General features: G+C 41.3%; 1 protein-coding gene across 1 annotated transcript in view; it reads right to left on the bottom strand.

The window, feature by feature from the left end:
- adamts10 (ADAM metallopeptidase with thrombospondin type 1 motif, 10) overlaps positions 1–15296 on the bottom strand; it is a 45732-nt gene extending 30436 nt beyond the window's left edge. The window contains exons 1-6 of the mRNA XM_053322607.1: positions 15194–15296; positions 7986–8125; positions 7157–7366; positions 3311–3479; positions 2659–2861; positions 876–959 (exon numbers count right to left, since the gene is read on the bottom strand). Of these exons, the coding sequence (XP_053178582.1) occupies positions 876–959; positions 2659–2861; positions 3311–3479; positions 7157–7366; positions 7986–8125; positions 15194–15296 (909 nt within the window). The remainder of the gene's footprint in view (positions 1–875; positions 960–2658; positions 2862–3310; positions 3480–7156; positions 7367–7985; positions 8126–15193) is intronic.
- Positions 15297–15904: the final 608 nt, after the last annotated feature.

Raw genomic sequence — 15904 nt, 5'->3', positions numbered from 1 at the left:
AACACATCCGAGCAGTAAATTATGGGGCTAATTTTTAGGCAGTATGAACAGCATGAATCATAAATGTTCCCTAATAGGACAGCTATGGAGGAAACCTCAAAGCCACACTGTAATGCCCTTTTTATTCATCTGTCAGATCGCTAGAAGGTCAATATTACGATGGAGGCGGCCGCACCGTCTCGCCACATGCTGTTAACGGTAGGCTAATAAGGTCAGTTACAAGCTAGTTAGATGGCTCAGTCATCTCCTGTGCTACGCTGGTAAGGTCATGCACATTTTATAAGCTGAACTCCTGCCTTGTGGTCGGGTGTGGATCAGTCTCAGTCTGCATCCTTTCTGACCTCCGTTCCATCACTTATATCATACAAAAATAGGAACAAAACAAGCTAATGAAAATGACAGATTCGGTTCCCGATGGTGTTCTTTTGTGCCTTGAATGCGTCACATTTGGGTTTGTCCATCTCTTCTGGTAAAGCAGGTTTAGATGTTTTTTTCATCAGTGTCTAAATCTAACTTTGAGCTTTTCTAAGCCCTGAACATGCGTCATAGCAATCGTCAGAGAGGTGACTGTTCACCAGAGTAACAGCAGGACAGCCACAAAGCAGCTCAGTCCGACAGGTACAAAACTCCCCTCATTCCTTCACTTTTCTGCCTTTCCTCATCCATCTCTCTTCCATACATCCTTTAGTCTGCTTTCATTACCTCTGCGAGCCCAATTATACACTTAACTTCCACCTGGATGGTTGGAGGAAAAGACACTTAAGCCAATAATTTGTTATAAACAAGGAGCTCATAGACGCCAGTGAGGGAAGAATTTTGTCCAGCCTGGATGGAGAGAAAAGGAGAGGGGAGAGGAGAGGAGATGATTTATTTACCTGGTCCTCCATGAGCAGGATGAGTCGAGTCACCACAATGTTGACTGCATTCCCGAGGCTAGAATCCTGGAACAGTTTGGCAACCTGACCTCCAGGGAAACAAGAAAAGACCAGTCTTAAAAACAGCTGATACATCAGCGGAGCACGTCACACTGAGCTGAGACAAAACTAGAAAAAGATAAAAGGAGGAATCCAAAGAAAATATACATTTGCAAGAAAACTCAAAACCAAAGGCTGATTCATAGCAGCACTAATGCATTGTCCATGTAGATAAAAATGTATCCATCGACCTAAGCTATAACAGAAACACGTGTCTTAAACCCAACTGGTCTGTGAGTATTACAGGGGCTGTAAAGTCAGTGCATCACAGCTGTAGATTATTATTCAAGAATTACACCTGGGACACACTGCCTACCTCTACCTGTACGTCAAGTGCTGCAGCTTGCACACAGACTACCGCTGCCCTATCATCCTTTATATAGTGTTGTGTTGAATGTTTCGTATTATTTTGATACAAATTTCATTTGGGAAAAAAAAAACATAATACGTAAGATGAAAGCAGCTTTCTTTTTAACAGCATGGCATGTCTGGTTGGGGCTACTTCAGCATCAGCCAGATACACTCCTCACACAGGACGGACAACACCAACGTCCTCAAACAAGCCAAACGCACTTTAACACCTCCAAAGTAACAGTCAGTTACTTTGGAAGTGGTAATTGATGGTAAGTGACAACAAATAAGAAGTGTCAGTTTGAACTAATATGACAGAAAATGAGCTGGAGTCAAGAAAAAAGCTGCTCCTCAGGCTGACACTTCATATTTTTTCCCCATTTCTGTGACATATATAGACATTGTAACTACAGTGAAAGGTGTAACGTTGTCGGTATGATGACAACAGATCATTTTCACTGTCTGTGCAGCTGCTCTAACCTGTTAACATGGGCGACGAAATGAAAAGCAAGAGGCTCTGCAATGCACACGTGTTGCTCATGCCTTAAAGCACCAACAGTAATAAAAAGACCAGCATTGAAACCACTGCTAGCACTTAAGCTGCACTCAGACACTTGTCATTACTGTTGTCTGGTGTAATTTGCCCCATTTTGCTCAACACCACTTACAGTAAGAGACTCTGTAAGTTTCTGTGATTCTACAACTCTGGATACAACCTGCTTTGTAACAATCGCCGCCGACCAACCCGTCATTAAATACATTCCTAACATGTGTGTGTAGGTTTAAGTGATTAACTGTGTGTGAAGTGATTCCCAGTGACAGAAATAGTGGTGTTGATGACATACAATCTGAGCCTGTCTGCCTAACACATGTAGCCTCCACAAGAATATAGCACAAAAAAAAGGGTCTACACATGTTTTTATTTCCGTCTCTAAACAATATTCAGGCCAATAAATCAGAAATTTGCTTTTATTTTTCAATTTTACATTTCTGTTCTCCCCAACTGAGATTTCAAATTGTCTAAAATGTTTATAAGTTGTCAGTAAGCGGTATGTTTAGTTGGATGCCAAAAACCAAACCACGATTGGCTGTTGGATCGCTGCTGAGAGTTTAGAAAACTGGACAAAAACAAAACATCATCTTTACCACATTTTGTTAGTCTGACTCTGCTTCAGTGTGAAACTTGGCATGCAGTCTTTAATCTGGGAAAACAAAGTCATCATACAGTCTTCTTCCAGCTGCTAAAGACAGGAAATTATCCCCCTTTTTTATCAACACGACCACCATTTTCTCAATCAATGGGCAGATCAATCTTTTGTGTTGTGAAACTTACAATATTCATGACAGCCAGGATGTACTGCTCGATGTCCCTGCGACCGTGGTAACCCACCATCATCTTGTCAGCTACCACCAGTGTCTCAACGTAGCGCTCCCGGCTCACCGAGCGCTTTAGTGGCAGCTGGCCGCGGCCGACGTGATGAGGAGGCGTCTTCAGAGTCCGCTGCCACCATGACGCCCCCTTCATCGGCTTCTCATCTGAGGCAGAGGAGACACACTAATTGAGCTCATTGAGGGAGAGGAAACCCACAATCCCACTATTTATTTACAACAGAAGTATTCAGTGCAATCACATTAAGCATTTTACTCTTAATTTGAGATTAATGACAATCAACTGAAACACTTTAACCAAGCAGCCAGAACGATGTCTGAACACACTCTCCACGAATACAGAGGAGGATAAATGCAAACCATTACAAAGTTGGATGCTTTAAAAAAAACTTTTATTAGTCAAAAGATGAACTCTTTTTCAGCAACGCCCTGTACCACAGACTTGGTCACACCCAATCACAACTGGGAACTCAGACACGACCACAATCCTCCACTGCTGGCTGCTATGCAAATCAGCCCGAGGTAGTTAAACTTTACTTATTTCCAGCGTTGGACCTTAGCACTGCTACTAAAAAGATGAGAATATCCACTCTTACCAATGACTCCACAAGATTGGCCCTTGTACTGATGGCGGAGAGATGACCGCTTGTAAACCACATGGGGGCGCCCCTCTGTTCTCTCCCCCTTCTCTGTCCTGGTCTGGTTATCTGGTGAGACAAGGGGTTCAATCAGGTACTCCTCTCCCCCTGCAACAATCACCCCCTGCTGCAGAGAGACAGATACGTAGAATAGAAAATAGAATAAAATAGAATAACAGGGACAGTTGCCATCATGATACAAATATCACAAATTTTACAGTGCAAATCTTTACTCATCCAATGACGTTTACTGCCAAATATGGATAGTAAAGGTTAATACAGCGGTTAAGACAGACAATTCAATACTCAATCATCTATACTGACATTGAAGAGTGGGCAATAAAGCAGCAGGGTAAGTTAAGGTCCTCTAAGGGATCCCGGGGCTCAGAAAACTGACAGACGCAGAGGAGACTTCATAACAATCTCTGAGCTTTTAATGCAGCAGATCCTAAGCTCAGCATTTAGCGTAGTTGGAGTTGTTGCCCTACATTTATGATTACTATTTATCTTGTTTATTTTAGAAGCAGCACTTCAGGTAAAAAGATTTTTTTGTTTCCAGTTGTGACAAAAAGCCTTTTCTTCCTTGGAGCCTTACCTCTGATCCCCCCCAACCGCCCCCCCCCCCCCCCGCAATAACTTAGAAATAATATAATATTAGTAACAAACCAATAATACAAACGCCTAAGAAGAAACATAGACAGACAGTCCAGCACCTGATATTAATAGTAAAATCTGTGGCATCATGCATCTATTTGAAGCTAAGGCTGCACCAACCGAACTCTCCCATTACATTTCTGATACTTCAACTCAAATCTGCCAATACTGATCTGATGCTCTCCTCTGAGCAAATGTAAAATCCATATTACTATATATCTATATACCTATGCCATCATTTTTATATAAGGTAAAATAAGGTCAGGGATGAATGTGGTGCTTAAAACTGTGATTGAATGGATGTAAAGGACTGAATTTTCTAATGACTTTGACAAGTCACTGTCACAAGTCAGTATCAGTGCTGAATCAGATCAGTAGATTCCAACTTTAGAGGTGAGTGGTGAACATTGCAGACTGTTAAAAACTAGATTTTGGCTTGAAATGATCTGGTTTTCTCTTCAACTCCAACACATTTTATTACCAGCAATTTATTATTCTTTTATTGGAAAAAAAACCCTTTTACAGTAACATTTAAATTAAATATTTAGGTTCTATAGTTTTGACTGTTATTGCAATATAAGCAGCAAGTTAATAACGATATGTCAGATGTCATTATTACTCAATGTAAGTTTCTTATATCTTGTAAATATTAGAGATATGATTTAATCATCATATCGCTCTTTGGTCACACTGTCCCACTCATAAGGTCCTTTGTTGGCGAACTTTGGGCCCACACTCCACACATACACACACACAAACACGCGTGAGAGCATGAAAGAGGGAAAGAGAGCGAGAAAAATGAGAGGGTGAGACAGAGAGCGATACACTAACACTCGCTTTGATTCTGCTCAGATGTGTTGGAGCCGGTCAGAACGAGTGTCTCCCCTCGACTCACCGCGGCAGCTTTCAAAGAGCATCTAATCCCATAATAAAGTTAGTAATGCTCCCCTGGACACACCGCCCGCTCGCTGTTGAATGTGTTCATGCTGGTCTGACCAACAGTAATTACGTGTGCGGCTTATTAACGCTTTGTGAACACATCTAATCCTCAACTGTGTATACAACTGTTATTGTGGGGCCTGCTGTTTGCAGTGAGAGGATACACAGATACACTGTGCTTTGACTTCAGGGAAAAAAAACAAAAATGACACATCCCAATTCAGAATATCCACTCAAGTGATTCAGTGGTGGGGGTTTAACTCTGATCTCTTAGTGTGGGGCACCAACAAGCCGATGCCAGTCCTTTGTGGTGGTTGCACTGAGTTGACTTCATGAGAATAGGAGGCCAATGAAGTAGAACTGATGCTTTACAAACTGATAAACAAGCACACTTTGAAAAGCTCTTAAAACTCCCAGAAGGGTAAAACCAGGTTCTTATTTTTGACTTCTGTAATCTGCCTTGAGTTAATGATCTCCTACATTTCCCAGACTGCCTTTGAACACAAGAGAACATGCCAGAACGTGCTGCATTTTGGGTTACAGGTAGACGTTAAAGGCTTCAGTATGCTTCAAAAAAAGTACTTGTTGGATCTACTGTCAGTATTTCATCCTGCAATTTTCATATCTTCTAAAAACCCATAGTCCGACCAGCACGCCCCACTTTAGAGAGACTGGCAAAGTGTGACTTCAGTTCTTTCGCTTGCTCTCTATTTTCATTCTTCAAACAACAGTTTTCATGTGATGCAGCTGAGTGCAAAACCATGAATGCCTTCAAGGAAAGACTGTCCCAAACTGTGAAAATGTGCGCAGTTATTATCATTTATTTGTACAATCTATCTCGCCTCACCCCTCTTTCAGAAGACAGCCTTCAAATGCGGCCATTTAGTACAGGCTTGAGTTTTTAGATGTGGTTGAACAAGACATCATATGTTTGTTACAAGTACACAGATGCCAGTTAATGTGATCATTTCTGTCTAATCGCAATCACTAGGGAGTAAACTTAAATAGTACTCCCATCGTCCAAGTCGTAATTTAAATGGGGAAACTAAAATCGTGCCGAATATACCCGACTTGACCTAAATTTCATGGATATACACCTATATTGTCAACAGTCAGACATGAACATGAACTCTTTCCCATCTCAGCAATCCGTCACATATGATGTGAATGAGTTATGAATCCATATGACAGCAATGGTATAAGTACAGATTTCTTTAAGTTGACTTCTAGTCTACTACTACAACTACTGTTGATGGGGAACATTAGCATCCCTGCTTCTTCTAGGAATAGGAATAGTTCAATTTGCTTTCTTGCCTAGAGTTCGATGAGAAGATTGATACCAAGTTCATGTCTGTATTGTAAAGCAGCTGACCCGAATCTCGATCATCACACCTCCTCCTGCATGCTTCATGGTGGGTACCACACATGTTCATCTTCTCTGCAGCTTACAAATGATCTTCTTCTCATTGGTCTCAGTAGTAGTTTCTTTACATCAATTAAATCATTAATTTACAAATGTATTTCCTCCCAACAGTTGATGTTGAGATGATTCTTCTACTTGAACTCTGGGAACAATAATGTGGGCTCGAATCTGAGTTGATGATTTCTGAGGCTGGTGACTCTAATGAACGTATCCTCAGCAGCAGCGGTAACTCTTGGTCTTCCTTTGCTGTGGATATGTGAGCGAACAAGATACAAAGTGTTCATTTAAGAGCTTCAGAGGTGCTGGTACATGGATTTTTTTAACATTTGGAACGAGCAAAGTTTGAACTGTTTCCCACTACTTCTGGTCTTTATGCTACAGTAAGCTAGCTGTCTCTTTGCTGTAGCTTCACATTGAATGGACAGATATGAGAGTGGGATCAATCTTCTCATGTAAGTCTTGGCAATAAATCGACCTAACCCATATTTCCCAAAATGTCAAACGATTCCTTTCAGCGCAGGTGCACATTTTTAACAAGAAATACTGCACATCTTTTCTTTGATAAACTTAATTCCAGGTCATTTCAGTTTCGGAGGACCACACCTGTGGACTTGGCGAGAGATAAAGGCAGGCTTTAGGACTCAAGGTTTGTTAAAATTTCATCCTTTGATGTTGGAATCAAGCATTTCTGACCCATTAGTCGCTGAGCCAGCAATGCTGCTGCTGCTGCTGCTGCTGCCGCTGACCTCACTCAGTGTATTAGCGGTGGATTAAACTTGAAGTCTTACCAGGCCGTTACAGTTGCTGAGGGCCACTTTGCTGGAGTGAGGCTGGTCTTGGAGGTGTCCTACATAATGGCAGTGGGGAGAGTATGGGTGACTCCAGGCTAATCGACCTCTTTTCCAGTACTCCACCCTGAACTGCCGGGAAAGCAGACCTCCCTGCAGGGTCAGGTTCAGCAGGAAGTTGTTACGTGATGTGGAGAGCTGGTAGAAGAGCTAAGAGCAGAAAGAGAGAGAGAGAGAGTTCAGTTTATAAATGCTCTTGGTTCAGAACGTTAAAGGATAGCTTCACATTTTTTCAAGTAAGTCTTAAAACAAGAGTCAGGTGTCCATATGAAGATTGATATACAATGTAAGAGATGGGGGGGGGGGAATCCACAGTCCTCCTTCTGTGCATAAAAGTATTTGAAAGTTCATCTGAAGCTAAAATGAAGCTTCACCCATCCAAATTAGTCAAATCAAGTAGATATCTTTCAATGTTACAATCTTTTTAGTACCAAAGTCCCTCTTTTTGTTACTATACTTCCACTGCAGCTCAACAGGGAAACACTGTCCAAGGAAACACAAAGAGGGAATTTGATGCTAAAAGACCTAAAATGTGGCAGATATCCATTTGATATGACTAACTCAGACTGCTGAAGCCTCACATAAGCTTCAAATCAACTTTCAGATGCATTTTTACATAAAATGACTGTGTAGACACACTGTGGATTTTAGCCCTCATCACTTACATTGAAAGCACATTTGAAGGAGATCTTTTGATAGTCAGTATGAACAGAAGGAATGATTACAGCAAGGAAAACCTCTTTCACTGAAAGACTGAAAAGCTTAATACAGAGTCTGGTGGCTTGTCTTCAGTGCTGCGTCTTCTTCTGTGGTGGTGTTGAGACGTTGCTGTGTCTAGCGTCTCACCATCTGGTCCAACACGTACTGGGATGGCAATCTCATACTGGCCTAGACTGGACAGGAAGGCAGCTAGAGAGGGAGAAATAAAGAAGGCATAAAATAAACCACAATCAGTTTAACTTAATAAGGCCAGAATTCAGCTTAATCTAATTGACTCTAATTAAAAACAGTTCAGGATTTTGGAGTTGCTTATTTTGAACAGCGCTGTGGGGCTTTTTTGTCGAGAGAATAACCCAGTTGGCAAAAAGTAACTTGCAGACTTTTTGGCCCATTGCTGACAAGGCAGCTCCACTCCAAGTGCCCCCTCCTGTATGAGGCCAAAGGGATGTTGCCATAGTTACCCTGAAACTGTATACTTCCTGTCTGTCCCAGTCTGTGCTGGGGCCTGGTGGAGATTTATTGTCCAAACACACACACAGCTCCAAACAGCCAACGTCAGCTAACTAACAGAGAAGGGTCACCGGCAAATGAGCCCAGTTTTCATCAAACCTTTGGCCTCAGTTAGTAGAGGAGCAGCCCCTTCCCACACAGAGTAAATACCTAGAGATCAGAGTTCCCTGGTACAGACTAGGAGAGCCCTGTACCGGGGAAAAAAACACTCTGAAGGCGAGGGATAGGCCTGGCTTGGATAAACAGCAAGCACAATTACTAATGCTGCCTTCAAATAGGACTTGTGAGGTTGTACAGTATTTTCGACATGGGAAGCTGAATACAAAATATGCACAGCGTTCAAATGGTTTAAGTCATGAGAAGACAGTTACTTGGCATCTTAACAACAAAAATGAACAGTGCCTTGATCCTTTTTCAAAAATTATGAATGGTTTAACGTTTGTTTGTTTTTATTTGAATATTTATGTTTAATTTTCTTCCCACACTACACTATGTAGGTGCACAGCTCTGCAGCGAGCTAAACACACTTTCCAGTAAAGTCTCAGGAAGGTGGGATGTCCCGTGTATACTATAAGCGACTTAATACAATATTAGAGAAAACAAATCAATGATATCTTATAAACTGAAAACTGAAAGATGCAATACAGCGAATGAAGACTAAAAGCTATTGTTCATTTGTTCCTGACATTACCCGACCTCCAAACCCACCTGCACACATGCACTTATCAGCTCTCGACTACCTGCCCGTAAGTCATACTACTCAACTAGATGGTCTCCCAGCCACAAATGTCCTGCCTATTTTTTTCTGATCGTCCTGCCTGCCTTGTTTTTTGACCCTTGTCTGCATCTTCTTGCTTTTATGTTACTTATTCTGTCTGTTGCTTTTGAGTCCTCACCTTGTTTCACTGAGTCACTGTTACACAGAACAAATGCAAAAACTGGATTCGATATCAAATATCGATAGTATTACTGGTATGGTACTGGTCTATATGTTGTCAGATCGTCATATAGGCAGCACTTTATGTATATTTGATCCTTTGTCTTTATCAAGTTTCATAAACTTATTTAGAATGAGTAAATTCTCAGTGAAGTTTAAAGGTTCAGTGCACTGTTGTCATTTTATATGATAAAGTTAAACTGTAAAATACCATGCGTCCATTACATATCTTTGTGTTTGATAATCATGTTTGAGGGATCACTGAAAAAAGCGCATCCATGTAAATATTCTTCTATAAGATTATCGGTCGATATGTTGAAATGTTTCCTCGTAATATTGGCATCTGCTCCAAAAGTCCAGTATCGGTGAGGCTCTATGTCACGTGTAGAAATATTGGTGAAAACAGTTTGGAAACGTTGGGCTTACATTTTTAAAAATGTGAATGGGCCACATCTCGACCTGTGAACTCGGTCTATTTGAAACATTTCACTCGTACAGTATTGAAATCGCACCAGAGGGCGAATCAAATTGTCTCAAACGGACAAAAGAAAGGCACCGAAACCCCATCAGCTCTGTTCCCCACACTGTTTCCCACAACACATTAATCCTGTTCTCACAAACCACAGCAAGTAACCAGGCAGGTGGTATTACCATAACATTTAAAGCACAGGAAAAGCTCCTGGAGACAATGAAGGGAGGGTGTTAATAAAGTAGATATAACTAAGCTCCATGGAAGAAATAATGAGACCTCACACAGAATAAATTCTACACTAATGAAAAATAGGAAAACAAATTAGTCTGTCTTTTGAACTAAAGGTGAGTTGAGCTAAGAAAAAAAAACACTTAAGCCTCTTCACAGGATTTCCTACCAATCCCTCTCATTCCAACAGAAAATCTGCCTGTTTCAATCCACAGGGGAACACATACAGATGTCGATCTAATTAACTTTTTTAATCTGAAGATTAAAAACTGTAAAATAAGCCACCTTTAGAAGGTGTGAACTCAAAACAAGCTTCATGAAACAGCTTTAAGAGTAAAAATCTGCCTGAGGCGGTGGGAACTAAAAGTAGATAAAATCATTCTTGTGTCCCTGTTTCTTTGATAGATGATTGTTTCCCATAGCAACAGATACAAACCAGATGTTGGACCGATAGTCTTCAGAACAACAGTGTTGGTGTTGCTGTTTACAGAACAAAACCACAACATGTAAAACAGCATCTTTAATCACATTCGGACGCTTACAATTTACAAGAAGACAAGACGCTTACACGCATGGTTAAACACAGTGATAATAGCCTCCCTTGTTATTTTCTTGTGTGAAAGATTTCATCCCACAGAGATGCTGACCTACACCTGCTGACCGTATCACTGTAAACAGATGCCAAACCTACTGCAGTGAGCCGTCTAGTTTAAAGTCTTGGATTAGAAGAGGATGAGAGAAGCTTTTAGAGATTTAACAACCGCATTTATGAAAATACTTGTTTGTCTCGCTTGTGTTCCTCCAGCTTTTAATTCATTTAATGATCAAATCCTTCCTTCGTTCCTTAGAGAAGTTCAGTCAGACAACTCGATATGTTTGCGCAGAGATATTGGGGAAGCGATGAGTAAATCTCCCCCTTAGCCGGAGCCTGCAGGTGGATGCTAGGTTGGTAGCGGGACTGAATGAGCCATGCTGTGGTGCAGAGCAGCAGCAGTACTGGTATGGCAGAGGGAGAGATGGGAAATTCTGCAGCTTACTTAGACCGCCATATTGGTAGCGGATGCATTTGGTAGATGATATGTGGGGTGAGGAATGTCATATGAGCTGAACACCTGAATTTGTCTTTGGTAAACAAAATTGTGGACATACTTTCATACTTTTCTTCGGTAACCTTTTTAAAGATTAAATGACTCTTACATGCAATCCATTACTTTCCGAACCTGTCTGGGATTGTGCAGTAATTCAGGGCCAGCCGTCTGATAAACCTGGTGGACCACTACAAATATAATACATCTGCTAAGGGTTAGGGTTGATGCTGTTCATCACATCCCACTGTATGTCCTATCTTACCTACACCTGCACACAATTATACCTGTTCTGACTTCTCTAGTCACCCCTGACAGTGTAAACTAGATCACATTTCTATGAAACTGAGCTCATTACAAAAACAGCTGGAATGACTAATCGATTAGTAAAATGAAAGAAAACTAATTGGCAACAATTTGAATAAGAAATTCATCTTATCAGACAAAAAATACGAAAAATCCCCTGGTTCCAACTTTATAAATTAGATAATTTTCTGCTTTTCTCTGTCTTAGATCATTGTAAATTGCATATCTTTGGGTTTTGGACTGTTGGTCTGGGAAATTAATGGAGAGTCTTTCATTACGCTTTCGACATTTTAGAGATTATAAACGATTTCTCAAAAGCTGCAGTCCTGATAACAATCTCACAAGAGCCAATAGCGAAGATAAATGTTCATCGACTGATTCAGCTTTTCAAAGCGTTGAGTAGACATCAAAGCCAAACCCAATCAGAGACTGACAGTGGAAACATGTTTGCTAAATTTAACACTAGACACTCCCTGGCCAACAGGGTCACATACAGAAGCCGCTGTGCTGATAAATACACCCATCCACCCATGAGCAGGGCATCTCCCTGGTTTTTACTATCACCAAATGAAAATAGTGAGAGGAAATACTCTGAATGGAAAAGTGTCCCTCCCTCCATCCCAGGTCTCCTTTCACAGCACCTCAAACCAAATGCTGCTCTGTGCTCAACTTTTAGATAATAATCCCAATAACACTTGCTGTAGTTATTAAGAAGAAAGTAACATTTCTAAAGAGTCACTAACAGCTGCTACCTCATTCTCACTTAAGTCAGTCTGTCTGTCTTTCAATTCCCCTCCTGTCAGCAGTCAGGGTGGCACATACTGGGACCTGATATATGAATGTATATATGAGTGTACTGTATATGTCCACATATGTGTGTACTTCTTATCAAGAGCTGATTTTCTTCTGTTCTTACTGTTGCAGTATTTGCAGTGATATTTTCATTTGGACAATAGTGTGCCTCCAACTTCGTGGCAACAATTTGGGAAAGGCCCTTTCCTGTTTCAGCATAACAATACCACAAGTGCACAAAGCCAGGTCCATAAAGACGTTTTTCTTTTCTTTGCCAGTCCAGTGTGCAGGAATTTGACTGGCCTGCTCAGAGGCCTGATATCAATCCCAACCAAGCCCTTTCTTACCGTTGCTCTCAAATACATCATCATATGCTGGGTGTAATGTTCAGTGTGCCTACAAACTTTTTGTATCGTAGTGTACATGGATATAGGAACGATGTAGGAGCTGAGAGAGCTCATAAACTGCTGGCTGAAGCCTTCCGACCCTCGACACAGGAACAAGAAGAGACTGAATCACTGTCTTTCCCTTTGTCTGTATCCATCCAAACTGAGTTGAATGAATGAAGTAATATGTCAAATCAACTAAACAATGGGTTAACTGTGTATAAATGTGTATAAATAGTGTATATTCTGAAGCAGAAATTACTCAACACCATGAGCATGCATTCCTACTTAATTTGTGGGCTATTTCAAAGCACAAAAAAGTTTAAAAGTCTCAAACCTCGAGCTGCAGCCTGTCTGCATATTTGTCCTCTCACTCCTTCTACATAAACACACAGACACTAACAAAATATACTGCACACAGCTGGACACCAAGTGACCCAGCAAACACAGGAGAGACATTTTTATGTCTCTAGTAATTTTCCCATTATTTCATTTGGTGTTGGAAGAGGTTTAATCAAGAGTGACTTAAAGGGGTTATCATCTGTGTTAAGTTATCAGCCAAGGGCTGGACAGGACTCAAGTTCAAAGGGGAGAGAAAAAGAAAGGGGGATATCAAGTATCCAAAAAAAAAAAAGTTTAAGGTTTTTCCTATGCTGTTTATGACAGAATCAAATCAAATCACAGTTTCTGCTACACATTCACAATTACTTTGCAATAATTTTGTGTCTTTACTGTTTGCTGCTTAACATTGCACATCCAATTAGGTAACAGCACCAAGTCCAACACAGCTGTACTTGTCATGGAGCATAAATATACTAAACTCTACAAAGTGATGACGCATTAGACAAAAGAAAAACATGATACATTTAGTTTTGTGCTGAATAAGATACAAAAAAGCTTTTTTGGCACAAATCTGACATTTTCATTGCGAGAAACATCAAATTTACCCTGACGACTCCTTGTTAACGCTTTTTGGTCACGATGGGGAAACGTAGCAAGCTAAAACCACAGCTTTGATGTATTATTGCCTTATATACACATAAATATGTGAATTTGAATAAATGAAGGAATTTTAGCAAACCTCTTTTCACATCCAGCAAACACAGGGCAACATTAGCATTCATTTGGAGTCGAGTGTTTGTCCATCGCTCCCAATATCTCTTTTTATCTCAGTTTTTAATTTCCACCAACTTCTGAGACCTAAAGGTAGTGTATGCACATTCCCTAGATGACAACAGGTGCGATATCTCAATCTTTAGCTGCTAAATGCTCCACAGTGTTCACCACCCCTAGTCACTAACTTAGTCTATTAATCGTTTGGCGCTGACAGGTAGCGTACAGTTGGTTTAAAAGAGCTTTTTTGCTGAAAGCTGAAAAACCTACCAAACTAACAACTAACCTAAATAATTCTCTGTGGGTTAATAACTACTAGAGACCCCTCTTACATTACACATAATTCGATCCATTGTTACTATAAAAATATTGATTAGCTCAGCTTTAAAAACCAAACTGTCTGTACCTGTCTAAAAGATGACTATGAAGTAGGGAGCTGTGTCAGGGTTCAAGAGGTGGGCTTCTTAAAGGAAGCGGCGTGGCAGACTACTGGAGACAGATGACTGTGAGGGGGTCAAAGGTTAAGTTTAGGAAATACACAATCACAGCCTTGTTCTGGGTGACGAGACGCGAGCGCTCAGGGAATTTATGTCTTTGCCTTTAGGGGATTTCAGTTACTCTAGTTTCAGTGTGTATATGAGAGGCTGAGAAACTGTGCGGTGAGAGGTGAGGGGGGTGGGGGGGGGACAGGCACGTGATTGGTGGAAGCGGAGTTCAAGTTCAGCAGTCGAGACCTGCAGGTCTGGAGTGTGCCTCAGCCATCAGACAGCCGGGTCAGGCCTGAGTCGTTTGCTACGGCCCATTTCACTCAACTCTTTCTCATCTCAGAACAACGCACATGAATTATAAATAAAGCAATTACAGTGTACTGTAATGGGTTAGGGTGCACATGGTGATCGTTAAATTACAATAAAACAGAAATTAAAGAGAAATTAAAATGGGTCGTTATTCTGAATTTCTGCACATGGGTAACATTGAGAACTTAGGTTGTTGGGTTTTTTTTATCGAAATGAAAAACAGATTTCACTCGCGACTATAAAATGTATTAAAGTAACCCGCAGCATAAAGTCAAGATCACAGACAATAAACCAATCATGTTTTCCCACTATTTATAAAGACCTGAAACAATAAAGTCTGCGCTTTTAATAGTGTGATCAAACACCTCTGAAGCTCTTTTTTGACTGACACAATGGTAAACATGCATATTCTTCATTCATCTCAGTAAGTCAACCCCATAGACTGTATGTAAATATATGACAACCACAGTTAAAACTCAGTAAAGAAGTCTTGTATGAATGGGTCCAAATGAGGCCTGTTTGATTATCCCGTGTTACACAGTGACGTGTGTGTGTGTGTGTGTGTGCGTGCACATGTGGGTGACGTTCTGGTTTACGGCTAGAAGCTAAATCGTAAATCTCCTCCTCTCACCTTGTGACTGAGCGAACTCATCTCTGTGACCTCCTGCGACCTCGGTGGCAACCAGGACGACGATGACAGTGCAGACCAGACCAGTCCTCCATAGCGTTTCCATGGTTACTACAGTAGTAGCTATAGTAACAGAATTCAGTGCAGTAGTCCCCGGGCCTCTGTCCCAACATGTCTCCAGCCCTCTCGGATGCCCCCTCGCCTAGCAGTGGGACAGCTCAGCGCTCTGTTGGGCCATTGCTGAAGGATCAGTGGACAGTTCAGACAGACATAGCAGCCTCTACAGTGTGTCGGTCAGTTAGTGGTGGTGAATCCTCACAGACGGAGAAGAGGCCTGGATGGATCCTCAAAGGGGGCTCAGCAGTGATGGTAGGTTTAGACTCGTCTCTGCAGCCCTGTAGACAAGAAATTGTTCAGTGTCTTTAAGAGGAAAGGCAGAGAAGGCAGTGAAAGGGAGGGGAGAGGCAGATTTAGGCTTCATCTCAAAGAGGAGGGAGGAACAAGGCCGACATAGTGAAACCCAGACTAAGAGAGAGAGAGCATGAGATCCTGTTGACCCATGCATTTCCCAGTCTAATAAGACACATCTACCCAGTTCATACACAGCATCCAGTGAGGGACCGCCCAGTCTTGCATTGTTCTTTCAGCTAATCAATCTTGGCTTTGGCAAAGGGCAAACACCCTGTCTTTCACTCTGATGACCAGAGACAACAG

The sequence above is a fragment of the Scomber japonicus genome, chromosome 7 (genome assembly GCF_027409825.1).
Source record: "Scomber japonicus isolate fScoJap1 chromosome 7, fScoJap1.pri, whole genome shotgun sequence".
NCBI classification, from domain to species: Eukaryota; Metazoa; Chordata; class Actinopteri; order Scombriformes; family Scombridae; genus Scomber; species Scomber japonicus.
The sequence above is the reverse complement of the archived record's forward strand: the minus strand, read 5'-3'. Positions and strand labels throughout refer to the sequence as shown.